At 35.5% G+C, this 23,970-nt stretch overlaps 1 protein-coding gene across 6 annotated transcripts in view; it reads right to left on the bottom strand.

Moving 5' to 3' along the window:
• NBEA (neurobeachin) overlaps positions 1-23,970 on the bottom strand; it is a 672,120-nt gene that overhangs the window by 221,968 nt on the left and 426,182 nt on the right. For all 6 annotated transcript variants that reach the window (XM_070380422.1, XM_070380424.1, XM_070380423.1 and 3 more), the window contains one exon: positions 10,746-10,889. In XM_070380422.1, coding sequence (XP_070236523.1) covers positions 10,746-10,889 — 144 coding nt within the window. The remainder of the gene's footprint in view (positions 1-10,745; positions 10,890-23,970) is intronic.

Genomic DNA, 23,970 nt, shown 5'->3' on the forward strand with positions numbered 1-23,970 from the left:
ACATGCCACAACTAAGACTCGGCCCAGCCAAGTAAATAAATACATACATACTTTAAAAAGAAATGGTACATAAACTTAGCTGATAAAGCAGTGATGGGGTTTGAGAGGACAAAGCTCAATTTTAAAAGATTCTGTTGTGGGCAAATGTGATCAAATAGCATTGCATGCTACACAGAAATCATTTGTGAAAGGACGAGTCAATCCATGTGGCAAACGTCACTGTGGTCTTATGTTAAGAAATTGCCACAGACACTCCTGCTTTCAGCAACCACCACCTTGATCAGTCAGCAGACTTCACATAGAGGCAAGACCCTCCACCAGCAAAAAGAGTATGACTAGCTGAAGGCTCAGATGATGGTTGACATTTTTTAACAATAATATTTAAAAATTAAGATATTTTCACTTTTTTAGACACAATACTATTGCACACTTACAGACTATAGTATAATTTAAACATTAACATAATTTCTATGCACTAGGAAAACAAAAAATCACGTGACTTGATCGACTCCAATACTCGCTTTGTGGAACAGAACCTACAATATCTCCCAGGTGTGCCTGTATTCTCTCCTGTTCTCTTTCTTCCTGACCTCCTTCTTGGTATCCCTGAGATGTTGTCCTTTGTTGGCCAGTTAAACCTTATGTTCCACAGGGGATCTGACTTTGGGCTGCTGCTCTTCTCTTTCTATATTCTTACTTTCCTTCGGTGATCTCAGAGGTTTAAATTATGAATTCTATGCCCAACTTGGCTCTCAAATTACAAACCTTCATATATATTAGAAAAACTCAGATATCCAACAGACCAGGATGACCAGTCATCTTCATTTCTCTTTCCCCTAAAGCCCTGCATCTTTACATTCCCAAACACATTTAATAGCTTCTAGATAATTACTTCTCCCAGGCCAGATTCCCCTCATTCCTACTCCTCACAACTGATTAATTATCATGGTCCCTCACATCTGACCTCCTCCGTGTTGTTCGAAGCTGTCCCCTTCTCTTTCTTCTACCACCAATTTAGTTCAAGCTTTCATTACCTCTGATGTGGGCAACAAGAGCCTCTTACCTCAAGTCTAGACATCCTAAAATCATAATCAGCACAGTGGCCTGAGTAATTTTTTTTAAATTAATTAGTTCTTTCCATTGCCATGCTTAAAAATCATTATTGTCTCACTGTAGCCTTTAGGGTAAAATATAGGGTCCTTATGGCACAAAATGCACCACCTGTAACCCTGTCAATCTCAGCTTCAGAGATTTCTGCCTCATACTTTGACCTGAATAACTGAGAACTAGTGTAGTTTCACAGGGAAGGTGATATTTTAGCACGTGATGTTCACATGTTGTCTGTAAAAACTCCAAATTTTAACTTATGATTCCAGACTCAAAACAGGAAACATCCATTCTAGGAAGGCTTTCCAGAATACACATGGTGGTCAAGGGCCCTGTTTTGTGTTATCATGGTTTCCTTTGTATATCTAGGACGTTTTTTTTTTTTTTTATTCCATTATCTGTTCTCCCACTACACTGTAAAGTCTTTGAAAACAGGAACTTTAATCATGTGTCTTTTTACCCCAAATACCCACCATAACGTCTTACACACAGTATATGTTGAATATTTTATATTTGTTTTGCTTGGATAACCACATCCAACCTGAGTCAAGTTAGGATCTGACAACAGAGAATAAGGACTCAAATAGGTCCTTCCAGCTCTTATCTTTATTGTGTGTGATGAATTTTGACATTTTCTATTTGAATCTTTTCTCTTTTATTTCATTTACAAAAACACTGGTAATAGTTCAAGTAATTGATTTGCTAACCCATCAACAGGTTATAACTTAGGATTAAAAAAAGAAAACAGTGATGTAATAGATGAACAAGGGCTTTTGGTGAAAGAATGGGTTCACTTCTTGGCCCACTTATTTGTTATGTGATCATAAATAAACACCCCAAAGTCTGACCCTAAGTTTACACATCTTAGAATGAACTGTAATACCTAATTCATAGAGTTGTGAAGTTTTCAGCCTGTAGGGCTGTTTTTTCCCTTATGCAAATTCTATCTCCCAGCATCATTTGCCCATCTGCACTTACTCTTTACTACTTAACTAGCTCATCCTCTCCCCACACCCTGAAAACTGCCTGGTGAATACAGACTTATCCACACAATCCATTCTTAGATGCAAGATTTATTTGTGTGTGTGAGTGTGAGAGAGAGAGAAAGATTTTATTTTTTTACACTTCTCATTTTTTACTGGGGTATAGCTGATTAACAATGTCATGATAGTTTCAGGTGAAAAGTGAAGGGACTCAGCCATACTTTTTAAGAAAGTTTTCCTGATATTTGGTTCTTAAGGTTCCTATTTTAGATACAAATTGAACATATTTAGCTGCTTCATCTGCTAAAAATATATTTAGCTGTTTCATCTGCTAAAAATGAGGGGAAAATTCAACAGAACTTTTCAACAAAAAAACACATAAAACATTACTATTGGTCTTCTTTTGATCAATAAAACTGCCTAAACTCTTTGTCTGGAAAGAAGATTTTTAACAATACTTAGCCAGCAAATTCTGCCTGACTTTCTCTTCTTTTTTGCTGATACAAAGTTCTAGATTTATATTTTATTGGACTGATGCCTGAACTGATGGAGCAGATTTTACTGGAATAACTACATATAAATGGATTTCCATGTAAAAACTTATTCTTAGTGCTATTTATGTTGGAGATCCTTCTGCAGGCTGTGACTCTGGCTCCGAAGCACTAAGTCATTGAAGCAAAATAATTAAATCAATAAAATATTTTCAGTATGCAGAAAGACTTATTTGTCCTTTTGTATGGCACTGCTCTGAGAAGACAATGGCACCCAACTCCAGTACTCTTGCCTGGAAAATCCCATGGACGGAGGAGCCTGGAAGGCTGTAGTCCATGAGGTTGCTAAGCGTTGGGCATGAGAGAAGGACTTCACTTTCACTTTCCACTTTCATGCATTGGAAAAAGAAATGGTAACCCACTCCAGTGTTCTTGCCTGGAGAATCCCAGGGACGGGGGAGCCTGGTGGGCTGCCGTCTATCGGGTCGCACAGAGTCGGACACGACTGAAGCGACTTAGCAACAGCAGCATGGCACTACTCTAAATGTGGGGGCAAAATCAGTTTTTCACCTAATTGTGAATTAGTGCCAAATTCTTTCAGAGGGAGCACAGAACACTCTGGAAAGAGGCAGTGATACCATAATGAAACTTCACCCCTTCCTCTTTTTCAATTAACTAAAACCCACAGTCTGACATTGGGAAAACAGTTTTGTTATCTCACACTTTTTTCCTCCAAGTGTGACAAACGAGGTGACCCATACATTTTCAACAAGTGAATAAAATTCACTCATTCGTACACTTAAAAAAAAAACAAAAAACATGGCATATTGAAACATTAGCTTCCTAGGAGAGAGATGGTACTTGAATTGAGTTGCAAGCTGCCCCTATTTTGCATGTTGGTGGTATATAGTTTAACTATAGTTTATAGTTTAACTATAAATCTGAAAGAGATTACTTTGTGGGATACTCTCCATAAAGCGAAAACAGTAAAAAATAAAAATAGGTCTCATCTAAAATGCTTTATTAGAAAGAAAGAGATCTCATCATAGTGGTCTTGAAAGATCTACAGCATACAAAGAAATGCTTATTCTTAAAATTAAAAAAAAAAGATGCAAGAAAATTATATATGATCGGAATCATGGTTTATGTGTAATAAACATAGTTGAATTATATCCTTTTATATTTTAAATTTACAGAATTTGATTGGTGGGATATCATTACAGTTAAAAGTACCTTAAAAGTGTTTTTATAGACTACAGAATCCATGGTTGGAGGAGACACATACTTTGGCAGATAAAGAGAGATGGATATAGTAAAATGTTTGCAGACTCTAAAATGGCCATGGAGACACTAAAAATAATTAAGAAAGGCTAAGAAGGATAGATATTCAAGGTGAAGCTTTCACTGATTTTCACAACTCTTCAACTGAATTTAAAATTAACGTAGAAGTTTAAATATTTTAGCTTTGGTAAGAAATGAGCATATGTTAACACTGTCTCTAAGATCTTTGTGAATTCTGTGTTTGAACTGAACACGAACCCTTTGGGTATACTATTTATGAGTGCAAAGCAACTTTCTAATTCCAAGAGAGAAAGACTTACCAGGACTCATGAGGCTTTTTCAACATCAAATAGCTTTTACTAAACAACATTTTGATGAGTTAAGTGTGACTGAGTCGGGGACATATGGATTAAATTTCCCTTAAAATACACATGGGTTTAAAAATTAAGGAAAAAATCCTGAGCAAAAAATAATGCTTTTCAGAGAATCTAGCATGTTTAAAAACTATTTTCCTTTAAATACAAATATCAGGTTGACTACAGTCTAGTTAGACTTTGTAATTAAAACTACTTAATTATAAATGCCAGGGATTTAAAAAAAAATATTAGTTCTATCAGGAAAAGAATCTTCATTAATTCTACTTGATTTGAGTTGTGTGGAATAGTTAGGCCTAACTCAAGCAGACAAGATCTGAGTCAGAGTTTATCTCCATCTATGAAACACTGACCTTGTTTTCATGTACAGAACTTATTCTCTTATTCCATTAAACAATTACAATATTTTTTTTCTGTGATTTCAGCTCATACTCTTTTTTTCTTATTTAAATAACACATTTCCTTGAAAAAGTCTTCAGTTTTAGAATTCTGCCGTTCCTTTCATTTTATTATTATAATTGTCTAGAATCTTGAGTTCTTCCTTCTTGTTTGCCCTATGTTTTGCTTTACCTTCCTTTCTTAGCTCAGTTTTTAGGTAACCTTCACTTGCTATATACACAACTTTGTCTCTGGGTGCTGAACATTCCAAGTTAGAACACTTAAAGGCCTAATTATCTCTCTGATCATCTTAATTGTCTACTTTCACTTACCTAGGGTAGACATACTCTGTACCATAATTTCCTGGTTATTTGATTTACTGAAGAGTGGAAGTAGAACTAATTCTCCTGATGACTTTCTTCCCTATCAGTTTCTGAACCCCAGAGTTCTACATAGTCACTAAGTACTCAAAAGGTGTTAATAAGTAAGTAAATGAGTACATGAAATGCAGTCAAGTAGATTTAGGGAGGTAGGAATGGTCAAACTTAAAAAAATTTCTAAAAAACTGGTGTAGGGAGTCAACTATACAGTGATGAAAGATAATTAAAATTGTGAAGGTGAGTACTTTATACAGATGTTGAATTATAATGCTGAATACCTGAAAATTTCATAATTTTAAAAACTCTAAACAAGTTTCTCCCCCATTCACATTTGATAATTGCTTTCATTTTGAATTGGTAGAACAAAGACTGAAAGAAATGCAAACAGTTCTACCAGTTAACACTGAGAAAAGCAGTCTGAACAACCACTGCCCAATAAACATCAGTGGAATTGCACTGGGAACTGTTACGAGCATTAAAGGTGAGCCATGCGAGGAAGGTGACTACATTCTACTTTTCTTAGGTCTCCTACTTAGAGCTAAACTTTTTCTCAGTCTTAAATTCACATCATGTATTTCTTATAAATTTCAGATTCTTGATTTTGGTTAGAAAGTGTGTGTGTGTGTGCACCTGTGTGTAAAGGATTGTAAATCTACCACCTCACCACTTTGAAAACCTTCCCTCCCAGAAAAATCCAACCCCTTACATTCTAACACTTCTTCCTCCTAATGCTAGTTTCCTGTACTAATTATAATTACTCTTTTCAAAATATTCAAAGCAACATTATAGTCCATTGGTTACAGGACATGTTTTGTATGTGGTAGAGAAAAACAATTTTTTGATTAGGAGTTCACAGGGGTATCTTCATGTTAAAAATGGTGGAACCTCAAGAAACATTTAGTTAAAGTGACATAATTCCTGGAAATTGGGATGGAACCAAGATTAGCTTAACTGTAGGTATTCTTACTCTGGAAAAGTCAAGTGATTATCTGAATGAATGAATCAGTATGAACATATGATCTGATAATTCAAGCCCCAAACACTTAATTTCAATAGCTTAAAAGAAGTTTTATTTTGTCTCTTGATTTTGGTATAAATTATCCAGTAATTATCTCAGCTCTCCAGCTTACGTATAATGAACTTTTTCAATGGGAACATTTTAAGGGCAAGTAATCTTTTTAGACAATTTCCTCATGGTTCAAAGGTACAAGGGATATAGTTGCTAGTGTTACAGTCTAAAAGGAGGGAAATATACAGAAAAGCATCTGCAAAACAAGGCTTCAGTAATAAAGTGTCTTGAGAGTAATATAATCAAAATTTTATGGGTTAGCTATAATAAAAAGATAGATAATAACCAGCACTGGGAAAAATGTGGAGAAACTGGACCCTTGCATACTGCTGACAGGAATATAAAATAATGCTGCCACTTTGGAAAGCAGTCTAGTAGTTCCTCAAAAAGTTAAAAATAATTATTTGACCCAGCAATTCCATGCCTAGGTATACACCCAAGAGAAATAAAAGCATATGTTTGCATAAAATGTTGCAAATGAATATTCACAGCAGCATTGTTGTAATGGCCAAAAGATGAAAACAAACCAAATGTCCATAAACATTTGAAAAACAACGAAGGATGGATAAACAAAATGTGATACAGTCCAACAGTGGAATATTATTCACAGTAAAAAAAGACATACACGTTACAACATGGATGAGCCTTGAAAACATTATGATAACTAAAAGAAACTAGTCACAAAAGACTCCATATTATATGATTCCACTGACATGAAATGTGCAGAATAAGCAAATGTATGGAGACAGAAAGCAGGTTAATGGTCCTCTAGGGCTGGAAGGAAGGGAGGGAAGATGAGAATTTTGGGAGGAATAGCTAAAGAGTATGAGATTTCTTCTTGGGGTGATGAAATGTTCTTAAATGGTGGTGATGGTTACATAACTGTAAATATACAAAAATCATTAAAATCATTGTGCACTTTAAATGAGTCAATTGTATGGCAACAGAAAAGTTGCTGCCAAAAATTATTATGGGAAGCTAGGATTGGCTAGTGAGTATTTCATAAAGTATTATATTTAAGTAGGTATTTTAAAAGGGTAGAGATTTTGATAACAGGAGATAAGGGATGGTGTACTGCAGAGATGTATCAAGGACATTTTGGGCGGAAAGAGAAGTCTGAACATTGGTGGTGTGGGCTTGCAGAAAATCTTTTCAGTTATTTGACATTAAGTATATGGGTGGATTGTTGGTAATAATAGCTTACATACACACAAAACATTTTTCTACCACTTACAGAACTGATAAAGCATAAAGGACCATTGTCATTAACTCAGAATTCCCTAAATTAGCAAAATTACTAACATTTGGAAGCAATAATAAAGGAATCCACATGCATTATAATTCTATTATGTAAAATATTTCTATTGTTTTACAAATATGTGACAGAAATACTACTCTAAAAAAAATGAAATACATTTTATCAGTGGGAGAAAAGTCTTTCGATCAAGTAAATCATTCACTTGTCAATTCACATAAATTTGAGTTAATTTTAAATTTTACTCAACAATTGTTTGAAGAAATAACCTGCCAAATTAAATTTCAGATGAAAATAAATGAGATTTTAGATTAAAATCAGTTGAATTAAAATAATTTCAATGTTTTAAGTAAAAATATAATTAGTAAATTGAAAATTTTAGTTACATAGGATATCTTAGGTACTAATTCACATTGGTCAATCACTATAAACTAAAACAGCAATTTAAATAAATTAAGTTAGGTGTTATTGTAATTACTGAATTGATTGACATAGTTCTATATTATAATCATATTAGCCATTTGCAAAATATGTAATAAATTGAGCAATTAATAATCACACACATTTATTTAACTTGCCTCTTGAGATGAACAGCTTGGGAAGAAAAGGAACTAAAAGTGAAATAGAAAATTGTTGACATTTAAAACTGTAGAACTTTGTCGACATTTTATCTTTATTAAAACTAAAAGAAAATGGAGAAAACACGAGAAAGGGTCAATATTTAAATCCAAATGTGCCAAAAATGCTCTGTCAGATTTTAACTTACAAGATGATTTGGGGAAACCCATATATAAAGGTGAAATTAATTACCAGGCTTATTCATAAACTTTTAAGTACAGTATACTAGGAGTCCATAAAAATTGAGTTATAAACCAAGGATCTTGTTCTACATCATTTTAGAAGAGTCTTTAAATATATACACATATTTATTTAAATATACTACTTGGTTCATTTTAGTTCATGCCATATACTATGAATTTCTAAGGAAGTATATTATATACTTCTTAACCTTATGCAAGCTACTTACATTTGTCTTGGCCTCTATATCCTGATTTGTAAAATTCAGGTAATATAGGTTATTACACATGAAGCTCTTCGAATACTGACTGGTTTCTAGCAAGACATGCTAGCTATTCTTACTCTTTTTTTTTTTTTTCCTACAAACAAAAACTGACCCTAAGAAAGGCATTATTAATGAACAAATTTTAATTTCTGAGACAGAGATAACAATTATTTGGATCAGAATTCGTTAGAAAACAAATTATATATATATGGTTTAAAACTTATTAACAGCTGATTTTTTGAACCTAAAAATACTGGTTTGTAACCAACTTTCCAAATTATTTTTCTGTAACATTGTCACTATCACAGCAGTCCAGATTAGTAAACAGGCTTTAGTATTTACAAAATGAATCTATGAGGCACCTACAAACTATACAGATGCTTTCTGTGACCCTTACTTCTCGCTTCACAAAACATCCATACCCTACTTCTTTCCTACGGCATTCAGAGATCAGGGTCACATCTGTGCACTGCTGATTTAAACATGAACACTGAAGATCTGGTAGAAGATCAATGTTTTAGGACACTTTGCAAGGTTTTTCAGACAATGGATTCTACAGAGACTATGAGTTAGGACCAGGTAGAAAGTAAAGGAGCAAATTTGCTCAAAGAAAAATCTGTTTAAAAGACAGAAGTGGGAGGAGTACTGAGAGAGTGAATTGGTCAAGGGCCGCACAATTGGATTTTTAAACAATTTACTTCAAGTCTACTTTCTTTGTTCTTCAAGTATTTTAACTTAAGGTTATTTTGAGAATTTTGCTTATAAGCATAAATTAATATTAATAATTACTCTGTCTACTATTAAAAGAGAGAAATACAAAGGAGTTATTAAACTTTATCAGATTTTGCCTCTGGTATTACTGGGCAGATCTTATCATAATAAACTTCAAGGCAGTAGCCAGATATGTATTAACTACCTTTAGTGGAAACTGAAGTCCAGAGATGCTAAACTAAATAACTGTATAATTACTGAACATATCTGTGAGGATATGGGAATGAGGAAAGACAACACATTATCTAAAAATGTCAGGAATCATGTTTGTGAATATTCACCAGTTCATTAGGATCAAGAGTAAGACCGGAAAAACAAAAAAAAAAAATTGTGGCAAAAAGAAATAATGACTTCATTTGTTTAAATTGCCAAATGGCCTCAGATAAAAATCTCTGAAGTATTTTTAAAAAATACAAAAACAACAGAACCAAAACTTGAACATTTACTTAGGAATCTGAGGCAAACACTGGTTCATAGACTTAAGATTAGTTTTGAACAGGACAAATCATTTTCATGATACAGAATTGCTAATAACATAGGGACATCCAAGAGCTGATATTAGAACCGCCTTATTAAACACTTTCTAGGAGAGGTACAATAATGTGCTGTCTCCAGTTTACAATCAACAATAACTTCTCTTTGGTAAAATCAGAGTTTTCTAACTGGCAGAAATATGGTTGGAGACATTCCTAAAACATGCCAGGTAATTTTTGGCACACTTCTAGAAAAAGGAGCACTATTTTATAAATAGAAGGATGATTATAAGTCCACTTCTCTGTTGCCATCTGCCACTCCGAAGTTGTATGGGGTGAAAATGCAGAATAAAGGTTAAGACTCAGCCTCTTTTGAGACTCTAAAGCAGGAGTTTTTAGTCTAAGATCCAGGATATAATTCCACACATTGGTTTCCAGGGGTCAGTGAGCTCTCTGTACAGGACTGTATGGGTATCTTCATGAAACAATCTACTTCCATCGGATTCTCAAAGTGGTTTAAAACCCCAAAATGGTTATGGGCCAACACTAAGACATCTATAACCTATCGGGCCATTGATCTGCTGCTCTGAATTGACCTTAGACGAGCGCCAGAACAGAGTGAAAACTGAGAATGGGCATGCAGTGAATGTTTTGTAGTAATGGGGATTAGTGCTGTGGGAACACAGAAAAAACAGTAATGGGGAAGGAATTCCCAAGAGTGACAGCAGGGACGAAATGGCTAATTCCATAGTCACCTGGTTGAAGTAACTATTTTTCATAGCTGTTAGCATGTTAGTCATAGGTTAAATTACCATCGTGTTCCCCTTGCCACCCTCACCCCCAATTATTTAGGCAGTTAGTGAGAACAATTTGTGCTCTCCATTATTTTTTCTATATTAAAAGTTGCTCTTCATTACACAGAGAGTAGATGCTATTCATTTATCATTAGCCTGATGTGTAGTTTCCTCTTTTCAATATTAGAAATGAGATAAATTATTAACATTAAGATGACTGAGCACTGTTCTAACCACTGGCACAAGCTTATTCACCAGAAGATTGACCTCAAATTCACCAACATCATGTGCACTTATTATAACAAATAAAAAAATTAACAATTTACCTGCGAGATTGTCGATTTCTTTCTCTTGGAGTAGACTGACCGCATCATCATCTCCTTCCAGCATAAGCTCTGTCTCTGCATTCTGATTCACTATCGCTTGACTTCTGAATGTTTTCTTTGACTTTACCACGTCTTCTTCAGTCCCTAATCACAACCAAAATATAGTAATTTAGGTCACTGTGATTGTTTTACTTTCAGTAAGTGTTAGAGAAAAAGCTATTACTTTCTTATAGATATATACTGCATTTACATATTACTTTCAACTATAGAAAAAAAATGTACCTTTTGTATTTCGTTTGTTCTAAATAACTCTGTGAGAAACGCAAGGGGTGTTAATGTTACAGGTGAGGAAACAGGCGGAGAAAGCTACATGCATGGTTGGGAACCTAGAACTTGGCATTCTAAGATCACTGTACTTTCTACAAAAAAATCTGTACTTCACCACAAACTAGGTTTTCTGATCCATAAAAGTTACACACGTTTACACAATTACACTTTAGTGTGAATCAGATAATCAACTGATCAGATCATTCACAAAGGTAGATAAGTATGAAGAAAACAAGAAAGCATTCACATCTGAAGGGAAAAGATGTAGGCATAAAATGTAAATACTTCAAAACAGCTATTTCCTTAGCAATGAGGAGAAGGGGATGACAGTGGATGAGATGGTTGGATGGCATCACTGACTTGATGGACATGAGTCTGAGCAAGCTCCAGGAGCTGGTGATGGACAGGGAAGCCTGGTGTGCTGCAGTCCATGGGGTCTCAGAGTCAGACATGACCGAGCAACTGGGCTGAACTGAAATTAGCTGTGATATCCTTATTTTGATATATATAAAGTAGTACAAGGGCTTCCCTGGTGGCTCAAGGGTAAAGAATCTGCCTGTCAATGCAAGAGATGCGGGTTCAGTATTCCTGAGTCGGGAAGATCCCCTGGAGAACAGAATGGCAACCCACTCCAATATTCTTGCCTGGGAAATCCCATGGGCAGAGGAGCCTGGAGGGCTACAGTTCATAGGGTCGCAAAAGAGTTGGGCAAAACTTAGTGACTAAACAACAATGGAAGTAGTACAAATGGCTAAAATTCAAACACACAAAAAGTAACTGAGAAAAATTAGTTGGCCTAGCATTAACATGTTAATCTATGTGAATGTTAGAAATTACAATACATTTAAATGTCTCATGGATTTGACTCTTTAACAAATACTTCAATATTTAATTCAGACATCTGCTTTGGCAGGTGATAATGAATGTGAAATTATCAGAGCTACAAGTAAATTATATATATATATATATATATATATATGGCTAAGAAATACCTATATTTCATGTCACCTGAAGTTGGAATTCAATATGGAGGAATATGGTTTAATTTACTGTGTTCCAGCTTTAGTATTAGGGTATAGGGTTCAAAGGGCAGTATTAACTAGAAAAGTATCTTCACATTTCATTTGGTGTGCTGCATATATTCCTGAAATGAAAGTGAAAGTCGCTCAGTTGTGTCCGACTCTTTGCGATACCATGGACTGTAGCCTGCCAGGCTCCTCTGTCCATGGAATTCTCCAGGCAAGAAAACTGGAGTGTGTAACCTTTCCCTTCTCAAGGAGATCTTCCCAACTCAGGGATCAAACCCAGGTCTCCCACATTGCAGGCAGATTCATTACCGCCTGAGCCACTAGGGAAGCCCAAGAATACTGGAGTGGGTAGCCTACCCCTTCTCCAGGGGATCTTCCTGACCCGAGAATCGAACCAGGGTCTCCTGTATTGCAGGTGGATTCTTTATCAGCTGAACTACCAGGGAAGTCCATTTCTGAAATGGAGGCATAATAAATCATTGCTATATAGTATTTTTGTATCATAGTTTCAGGGGATGCTATGGTTTTGTGTACAAACGTACTTATTTTCCAAATCTTGTCATACCTTTGGCCAAAAATCCAGTGAACAATGAATACTTTTGGTTAATTCTCCTAGTCCAATATAGGGATTTCCAACAGTCCTTCCTGTCTACTGATATTTGCTCAACCATTTCTTGGTTAAGCATCTAGCTGTGGTAAAACCTGCACTGTAAACCAAAGTGTTAGCTTCTTTCCTTGCAGCATTCACAATTCTTTTTTTGTTAGCTATTCAGGGCCAGTTCTGTTTGCTAAAACATTAACAAACTGACTCAAAGGTAGCCCATAGAGGAGTAAAAAATACATGTTGAGGTACACAGTCATGTCACAGTAGCACTGTGTCATTAGCTGAGAGATATACTCTGTCATCCTAGCTTTTGTCGGACACGACTGAGTGACTTCACTTTCACTTTTCACTTTCATGCATTGGAGAAGGAAATGGCAACCCACTCCAGTGTTCTTGCCTGGAGAATCCCAGGGAAGAATCCCAGGGACGGGGGAGCCTAGTGGGCTGCCGTCTATGGGGTCGCACAGAGTTGGACATGACTGAAGTGACTTAGCAGCAGCAGCAGCATTTAGAGAGCCCAGTTTAAATACAGCGTAACAGTATAAAGTAATGGATTGTTAAATATATCTTTCAATAAACATGTAAGAAAACAAGCAGTACTATTAGAGATTAATGCTGCTTGGAAGGTGAGGAGACTTAAATGGGTTATATGTGTAGTCTTCTTTCATTGGCCCACAGATGATTCTCATTTCTGGAATAAAAGATTGAGGACCGATTACTGAATGCTCCAGAACCTCATCTTTATTTCATTTAGAGTCCTGGAGATATAAAGCCAGCCCAACAGTGATCTTCTGGGGGCAGCTATCTATATGCTGTTTGTTGCTTGCTTAGTATCTTAATTTGAGAAATTCGAAGCTTGCACCTTTTGGAACAAAGAGGCAAATTCAAAGATTAACAACCAAGAACTCTTTCCTGAGTCCTTTATAGCCATATGTCTACTAGACATCTTTAGCTGCATATTCCTAATTCCACATTTCCCTAAATGAACGAATTATCTCTTGTTCCTTCACCTCCTCCTATTTTGATCAACACACTTCATTAAGCCACAGACACATGATTCACCCTGTAAGGTGATGGTCTCAACTGTAATTCAAGCCATCATCATTTTGGTTTAGAAGGCCTTGCTGCTGCTGCTGCTAAGTCGCTTCAGTTGTGTCCAACTCTGTGCGACCCCATGGACGGCAGCCCACCAGGCTCTGCCGTCCCTGGGATTCTCCAGGCAAGAACACTGGAGTGGGTTGCCATTTCCTTCTCCAATGCATGAAAGTGAAAAGGGAAAGTGAAGTTGCTCAGTCATGTCCAACCCTTCGTGACCCCATGGACTGTGTTAAAAGCATTCCTTCAATAAGGTATGTTCTCTCCTTCCTCTGTCCATGGGATTTTCCAGGCAAGAGTACTGGAGTGGGTTGCCATTGCCTTGACAGCTCCCTTATTTACACCATCCTTCATACTTTTGTCAGATTATTATTTTATTTCAGCACTAATAACTTGAAAATATTTTCCTGCTTAATATTATTTATTAATTCCTCCAATCAACAACACTCAATACAAGGCTTATACCCTAAGATAAAATCTAAGCTCCTTAGTATGACTGATTAAGGCCTTTTATCCTCTCATTACCAGTTTTGTTTAACCTTTTCTTACTTTCCCATGAGCAATACTGAACCATTTACAGCTTCCAGAATATGTCATGCTTTCTTGGATCTCTTTATCTGTGTTAAAAGCATTCCTTCAATAAGGTATGTTCTCTCCTTCCTCCTTTGTTTGGGTAATTTCTACTTGGCCTTCAAAACTCACCTCTCTTGGGTGCCTTTCCTAACCAACCCATACTTTCGCAGTCTACACAGAACTCAACCACACTGAGTGGGTGCTCTCCCTTATGAGTATGTCTTCTCCTCTGGGCTGTAGCTTCATTCTGCAGCATCAGTGCCTGGTACTAAGCACGTGTGCCACAAACTTGCTGAACTGAAGTTCAAGTCTACACATCCCGAGTTCCCCTCTCTGAATTCTTTAGGTAGGTCTGTGTGCTCTTTCCCTATACATCCATCATATCTCATAAGTCTTGCTACTACAGTAGTTACATGTATTATAATTGGTTGTGTGCTTGTTATCTCCACAGACCCTGGAAGCTCCTTCCTTGATGAGTAGAAACATCATTCTGCCTTGGTATGCCCAGTTCTCAGCACACTGACTAGGTCAGAGCAAGTTCTCATAAATACTGAATAAATGAATAAAAGTTACCTCTGGATATCTCTTAACCTGAAAATCCCAGGATGTCTCAGAGATTCTTGGTGAACTGCCTTCAGTTTGAGAGATAGTTGAAGAATCTTATGTATTAACACAAAATGGAACTTGGTTCTTAACAAGAAATAGTCAATAACCTCCTTTATGTATGCATGAGTCAGCTTGATAAAGTAAGTTTTTGCTCATATCACAACTGTCTGTATTCTGCTTTGTCTTTAAAAAAAAAGGCTTTACATTACTCTTGTTATTAAAATTAAAATTTACCAATAAGCAAATTGCAGTTAAAGGAATGTGAGCTCTCAAATGTATATTAAGCTTTCAGTGTTACCCCCTCTAGTTTTAAAGCAGCAAAACAATTGCGTGTTTAAAAGATATGTAGTAAATGAATTCCTACCAACACACCAGAACTTACCATCCCTGTTGAAGTATTATCAGTTTGCAGCTCGGTAAACTTCCTAATTTTATGGTACTGCACCAAACATTTATCTAAATTAATGTGTATGAGATCCAAAGGTGCTTTTCAATCACAATATCCTTTATGAATTAGACTTTCATTTATCAAAATTACAGGCAAAAAGAGGTAAGGTCTCAAAGGGCTGTCTCATTACAAGGCTTATAAACACTGTCCTTAGGAAGAATTGGTTTAACACCCAACAAATCAAAATCTGATTGGGAAGGGAATTTATCTGAGATCATCTATCTTCAGAAGACAAGTTGGACTGAGAGCACCTCTTGGCCTCTTTAGCCATTCATCAAGAAATTAACGAGCGGGTACCATAAACCACCAGAAAGCCTTAGATTCGAAAATGTGAATTATGTGTAAACCTGGACAGGATAGACATATATGCTTATTTTCCAGGAAAACATTAAAATGCCATACATTTGAAAGGTTTCAAAATAAAAAAATCCCATCAAATTATAGATTCAAGAAGTCAAATCCAAAATTAAACTTAAAATATTTTCCACATCATATTACAAATGCAGGAAACTATCCTATACACATTAGATTTCTTAGTATGTAAATATGCTTACAGCTCTGTATGTGAAAATGTTATCTAATATAGTACATGGCATTACATGACCCTAAATAAAGCTCCTCTCTCATAATATTTCTCTTAATAATAAGGATTCATATGAAACAAAATATATATTAAAAGTGAAGTTAAGAAAACTAAGATGTTTCTAGTTTTAGTACTGTTACCTATACTCTAGCATTACTATTATAATATAATAATAATTATCATTTAAAAGTTTTATTGTTATTTTAAACAAGTATAAGTTAAAATACAGAAATCAGACACATTAACTTATCTTGATAATGTTCAGAGAATATGTCTAACTGGAAACTCTGGGCAATTAAGGCAAATAATTTATTTCATTTGCCCATCATATCTTTTTCTCCTGATAAACACAAGCAGTCATTGTACAGAAAAGTACTATTCAGTAGTTTATTTCTGTTTAAGGAGTTATTCTATAGTCAACTCTAAAATATCTATACTAATAAGGAAAAAATTAATTTATAATAATAGGTAAGCAATAAATAAATATCTATACCAATAAGGAAAAAAGTAATTTATAATAATAGGTAAACAATAAATCATGTCTGTTTTGCTAATGCACAAAGAAAAGATAAACCCACAGCAAGCCAATTTTAGTGTGGCATGTTTCTTATCAGTTTTATATTATAGTTATTACTTATTCTGCCTTGAGTTTGGAAATGTCTTTAATTTTCATTTATTAAAAATACATGGATGTATATATGTATCTATCTACCTACCTACCTACCTATGTATCTACCTATATTATGTATATTTACTCTGTGAGAATCTCTTCTCAATGTTATTTGATCTGTACAATTTAAGTATATGGTCTATAACTCATGATCCTCTCCCTGCCTATTTAATCTCACTAATTTGCCAATTTGACCTCTTCACACCTTGTGTTCCCCAAGAGCTGAAAGCTTTTGTTACCAAACATGCCACACTGTTTCAAACCTTTAAGTATGACATGTGGAGTTTCTCTTACATGGAATTTGCTCACCTGCTTTGTTCTTCAAGATTCAGTTTGATTACTCTCTTCACTGCACACATTTTGTATCTTATATATAGTCCCAATATACTGTTGTTTTTGATATTTTTTCCTAAGGTTTTCATTTAGGTGTACTCTTAATTAGATTTTTATTTCCAGTGCAACAAGTGTCAAAAAAGTGGCAATCAATAAATATTTGTTGAGTGACCACATGAAAATAAATACATAATCAGTATATTAATCATTTTATATGTACAGCACTTCAGTTTAGTTCAGTTCAGTCACTCAGTTGTGTCCGACTCTTTGCGACTCCACAGACTGCAGCACGCCAGGCTTCCCTATCCATCACCAACTCCCAGAGCTTGCTCAAACTCATGTCCATCTGAGCTGGTGATGGAGAGTTCTGACAAAACGTGGTCCACTGGAGAAGGGGATGGCAAACCACTTCAGTATTCTTGCCTTGAGAACCCCATGAAGAGTATGAAAAAGTACAGCACTTAAGTTACTTTTCTCTTTACGTCCTTTACAATTTCCTCATACATGAGGAAGGTGAACTATGTGATTTGCAATTCTTTCCTTCTTTTTTCCTGTAAGCATCCATTAAGAACATACTAAAAAAAAAAAAATACAGACCAATCTCCTAACTTCAGTTTCCTAGGCTGTTGGAAGAGGACTAAGTATTTACTAAGTGAACTCTTAAAGGATAATTGCAGTGTTAGAATGAGACAATGGATGCTGAAATACTTTGAAATGCATGAATATTTTTTATACAGTGTTAGTCGCTCAGTTGTGTCCAACTCTTTGTGACTGTAGCCCACCAGGCTCCTCTGTCCGTGGGATTCTCCATGCAAGAATACTGGAGTGGGTTGCCATTTCCTTCTCTAGGGAATCTTTCTGACCCAGGGATTGAACCCACATCTATCACATCTCCCATAATAAGCTCTTAAAATGTTTTGTTAAAATGTTGAGAAAATAACAAGAGTATTAAAAAGAGTTTACTAAGTCTTTAATTTAAAACTGAACAAGGATACAACCAATTCTTTATTGATTACAACACTGCTGCTGCTGCTGCTAAGTCACTTCAGTCGTGTCTGACTCTGTGTGACCCCATAGAAGGCAGCCCACCAGGCTCCCCCGTCCCTGGGATTCTCCAGGCAAGAACACTGGAGTGGGCTGCCATTTCTTTCTCCAATGCATGAAAATGAAAAGTGAAAGGGAAGTCGCTCAGTTGTGCCCGACTCTTCGCGATCCCATGGACTGCAGCCTTCCAGGCTCCTCTGTCCATGGGATTTTCCAGGCAAGAGTACTGGAGTGGGGTGCCATTGCCTTTTCCTGCCTAAGGTTTATGCAAAGGGGGAAAAATGCAGGCTGATGTGAGGATCAAAAAACTCAAATAAGCTACCAAATGCATCTTAGGTCTTATGAGCACAATACCCAGCAGATACTGATTATTCAATAATGGTTTCCCTTCCTTCAGTTGGGATTAATCTTCCTATCACCATGCTGTTGTGATACTGTTTGTATTCATTACAAGGCAGTATGAGCCTTCAATGCCTCCATTAGACCAGATACTTCCTGAAGACAGCAAGGACAGCATGTAGGCAGGTACCAAGAAGTGTTTGTAAAGTTGAAGAGAGTGTAAATAGCTTACATTAAAAATTGTTTTCCCTCAATAATCATATCATTCACTTAAAGGTATTATTAAATAAAATGATATAAGAATCAATATATTTGAAATTTGTTTTTGACTTTGAATAGAGGCATCTTATGAATATAAATATTTGTAGTATCTTACATAAGGAAAAAGTCGGACACGACTGAGCGACTGAACTGAACTGAACATAAGGAAAAAAAATGCTTTCTCAACAAAGTTGATATCATAATTTGTTTTACAGAATTATATAGATGATCCACATAATACATAATTTTCTTCCATAATTGGAAAGAGATGGAAAGAATGGAAATTTCATCTCATTTTATCTAAATATATGAATAGGAAATTCTAACATTACTAAACATCTTAAAATCAGTTTAAGATGGCATTCATTTTGGGGGAAGAAATTCTTTTCAATATATAGCATTTCACAACATTTTTAGCTTAGAAAATGTGTTTTGACAAAATGGACTAGGACTATTAATAACATATGATACTTTGGCAAATTTTAAAATAGAGGTTGTTCTTTCTCATTAAAGTTGAAATCAGAGCAAGAAATACCTTTACAGAATAGTGCTTTTAGTAAACTCCAAATGGTATTATTTAATTTCCACTTTAAAAGAAAAAGATTTTAAGATAAATATACCTCTCAGCTGATTACATGAGATCTGGTGATAATATCTCATGCAATAATACATATGAATCAATATATTATAGAGAAGTTTACAATTTTGAACATTTCAAAAAAGATGAAAAAATGCTTTTTGTTGTATTGAGAAGCCTACCGTTCAAAAATATTTTATGCCAATCTTAATGTGACATAAAAGCAGCAGATACATACATAGAACAAACTTTACTGTAACAATCATTTACTAAAAAAATACATAATTCTCTCCATAAATAATTTAAATTCAAAATTAAATTTTGCCTTTGACTTTATAGTACAAATATAGCATTTCCTTTCTTAAGAAGCATGAATGATGATGACAGAGAAATAAAGATTTGCTAAACACCAAGGACTGAAAAAATACTCTTCTGTACAGAATAGGATTAAAGGAAAAACAGCCTTTGTAACAGAAAAATCCGAATGGTGAACACTGTTAAAGTGACACTGAATAAAAACACTATTGGAAAGAATGACTGGAAATCTCAGGATCTTTTTTTTTCTCCTTTATATCTGATGCTGAGTCAGGAGCCTTGCTTTATCAATACAAAATTATTTTATGAAAGCATATACTTTCATAAGTGAAACAGACTGTTTCTATTCAAATAGACAGTTCCCATCTGTTGTTTCAAACAGACTTTAAATAAAAAATCTGAAGTTACTGACCACAGTTAATAAATATAGAAAAAAAATCTGGACAGTTTAGACTCCTTCCTTAGTTGTGGGTATTTTAGTCTGAATGCACTGGATTTAATCATGGTTCTTATTTCAATTCATTTTTGTTGACAGAGAATATATTTTATAATCCAAAATAGATACTATCTATACCACCATAAAACTACCAAGAAACTAGCTTCAAATTTACAATGAATTTGATTCAGAAATGGTAATTCTTCCCTGAACTAATAATTGATGCTACTATTTATGGTCCATCTAGGATATCATTGTATCACATCAAATTAGAGTACAGCATCCTTTGTGCTTTTACTAGTGAAATGAGTAACTTGTGCAGCCTCTGTTTTAAACGAGATATAAACCTTATATCTGCAAGTAGGTTGTTCTCTGAAAAGCCCCCCAAAAATATTTCAGTGGCAGGATAAATATGCAGAATTAGCAATATGGGCATTAATTAAGATGGAATGTTGACAGATTATTCTTCTAAGTGGTAAGTTCTTATTCACATTAGTTGTGCTTGTAAACGATTTGCTAGACTATAAGACTATAAGATAAGAAATAAAATGGCTACCTAACATCAACAGTTATTGCTCTGTGGAAAAGGACATCAAGGACACTTGCAAGTAAAAGAATTGGATCAATATTAACGTGATTTTCATTTCATGCTTCCCCAACTCCAGTAAGCTGACAATATACTCTGATTATGTGAACTGCCTCAGAGTAACACAGAAGAGGTTATTAGAGCAAGAAGTGGAAATGGAATGCACTTTTTATATTGACAGGCCTGCTAATAGAGTATACTGATTTTCAAAGACAAGCAGTGCATTTTTACAATTTGGTTCTGACAGCAAAAACGGAATTTCATTTATTCCTAATTCAAAATATTTATATGTAAGCAGTATTTCTTACAGCAGACCAACAAAGGGGATATTCATAAACAGCATTTTTTAACAAAAAATGCAATTAAAAAGGTTTGAGAAAATATTGTTGAATTTAAGTGCTGCATGCTAACTTAACAATCTTCTTAATGCAGTGAACACAGAAAACTGCTCTATGCTTTTTAAAGGAAATTTGATAAGTCCTACTTTATACATGATGATAAATAGTTTTTTTTATTCATGTTTTAGACTGAATATTATGTGGTAGGATTCTGATTAATCATTAACTTAGGGTGATTTCAGAATATTTTAAATAGGATTTCATTACATTAAAAATCACATGGCACACTTGTGGGAAAAAAATGCTAAAACATATAGAAAATTTGGGCCAGTCTGGAACCCTCTAAATAGCATAAAGCAGAGAGATAATGGATTATTCACCTTTGTGACTTCTTGAATAAATAGCATAGTGTTTGGTCCCTATGTTAAAAAGTATGCTTAGAAAAAGGTCAGCAGGAAATAAGTATGTCAAAATGGTAAAGGCAGCTATCTTCACATGGTTGTCTTTGAGTGCCCTTTTCCTCCCTTCTTTAAATTTTTTGAGCATTATCTAGGTTTTCTACAATGATCATGTTTATTTTCCGGAAAGAAGGAAGGGAAGATGAAAGGCAGGGGAAAATACATAAAAGAAATTTTTCACTATGAGTCTAGGGTAGATGGCAGATGAGTGGCAGAATGGAAAAGTTTTGTAACTCTTGGAATGAAAGAAAAGATGAACTGGACAACTTGAACAGGGGCTGAGAGGGTGGGGAGACTTCCTCTGGCAGTGAATGGAATTAACCTGGGGAATGAAGCTTGGTGTTTCTTTTTTCAGATCAGTCGCTCAGACATGTCCAACTCTTTGCGACCCATGGACTGCAGCACGCCAGGCCTCCCTGTCCATTACCAACTCCCAGAGTTTACTCAAATTCATGTCCATTGAGTCGGTGATGCCGTCCAACCATCTCATCCTGTGTCACCCCCTTCTCCTCAAGCCTTCAATCTTTCCCAGCATCAGGGTCTTTTCTTTCTTAAGCCTTACATAAAATTCAGTGTGGCTATTTTACTTTAAAAATATGAGAAATGGGAGTAGGAGATGTTTTGGATAAATAAGCAACTGGCTCGGAGACGTGGGAGTGTTAGACACTTCAGCTGTGTCCGACTCTTTGTAACCTCAGGGACTGGAGCCCTCCTCCAGGCTCCTCTGTCCATGAAATTCACCAGGCAAGAATGCTGGAGTCGGTTGCCATTTCCTTCTCCAGGGTATCTTCCCGACCCAGGAACTGAACGCACTGTAGATAGATTCTTTAATTTTTTAAAAATAGGATAGTTAAGAGATGGTGTTGGTATAGGTTGTCTAAAACACTTTTAAAAACACCAAAGATATTTTAAATAATGTTTTTATAAATGACATTGAATGCACAGTCTGTGAATGACTGTCAGTTCATCTGTACTGAGAAACCTATGTGGATGACAGACTAGACCAGTGGGCCAAATTCAGCAGATTAACTTTAGAGAGTGGAAATGTTCAATGAGACTCTTGTACTTGGAAAATTTCAAATGTATCTACAGCAACACATTGTCTAGGAAAAGAATGGTGTTTAGATTGAGATTTTGCACTATATAAAATTTATTAGTTAAAGCCTTCATAGGTGGGTCAGTGGCAAAGAATCTGCCTGCCAATGCAGGAGATGCAGGTTTGATCCCTGTATCAGAAGATCCCCTGGAGAAGGAAATGGCAATTTGCTCCAGGATTCCTGCCTGGGAAATCTCATGGACAGGAAAGCCTGGTGGGCTACAATCCACAGGGTTGTAAAACAGTTGGACTAACTTAGCAACTGAACAATAACAAGCATTTACTAGTTAGCATGACACTTAATTTCTATGCTTTGTCATTTTCCCAAATAAAAATCCTCTTATGCTCTGCTGACAAAGTCTTTCACAGGATAGCTCCAAACAGCCTTTTCCTTAACTCCCCACACTATCTTTTTGTTCCCCAAACAATTCATGTTGTGTTGTGTGGTCCCTTTGTCCATGTTGCCAACATTCCACTTACTGGCTTGGGAAGATCTCCATTCATCCTTTTAAGTCTAACTAAAATTTATTTATTCAATCAGACAGCCTTATTCACTGAGTTTATGTAACGTTTTTAATATACTTTGATGAAAACATTTATCATACTCTATTTTAATTATTTATAAATGTAATTTTGGGGTACATTTTATAAAAATTAGTCTAAAATATGGGCAAGAATATGAGCAGTTCCATGCCACTCAGCAATAGATCTATCGATATAATTTTGTTAGCTCCTTATCTTTGGTGGCTTTTGACTCACTAGGTGGAAATAAAGTACAGACATAAAAAAAAACAATTGCAGAATTTGAAAATACCATACTTATAGACCTATTCCATATACTGTCATGCTTCAGTGTGGTCATTGAAAGGATGAATATATGTGTTAAAATGCTGTATGTATATTTTGAAATATCAAGGAAGATAAGAAAGCCTTCCTCAGCGATCAATGCAAAGAAATAGAGGAAAACAATAGAATGGGAAAGACTAGAGATCTTCTCAAGAAAATTAGAGATACCAAGGGAACACTTCATGCAAAGATGGGCTCAATAAAGGACAGAAATAGTATGGACCTAACAGAAGCAGAAGATGTTAAGAAGAGGTGGCAAGAATACACAGAAGAACTGTACAAAAAGATCTTCACGACTCAGATAATCACGATGGTGTGATCACTCACACTCACCTAGAGCCAGACATCTTGGAATGTGAAGTCAAGTGGGCCTTAGGAAGCATCACTACAAACAAAGCTAGTGGAGATGATGGAATTCCAGTTGAGCTATTTCAAATCCTGAAAGATGATGCTGTGCAACTGCTGCACTCAATATGCCAGCAAGTGTGGAAAACTCAGCAGTGGCCACAGGACTGGAAAAGTCAGTTTTCATTCCAATCCCAAAGAAAGGCAATGCCAAAGAATGCTCAAACTACCGCACAATTGTACTCATCTCACACTCTAGTAAAGTAATGCTCAAAATTCTCCAAGCCAGGCTTCAGCAATATGTGAACCATGAACTT

The sequence above is a fragment of the Bos mutus genome, chromosome 12 (genome assembly GCF_027580195.1).
Source record: "Bos mutus isolate GX-2022 chromosome 12, NWIPB_WYAK_1.1, whole genome shotgun sequence".
Taxonomy (NCBI): domain Eukaryota; kingdom Metazoa; phylum Chordata; class Mammalia; order Artiodactyla; family Bovidae; genus Bos; species Bos mutus.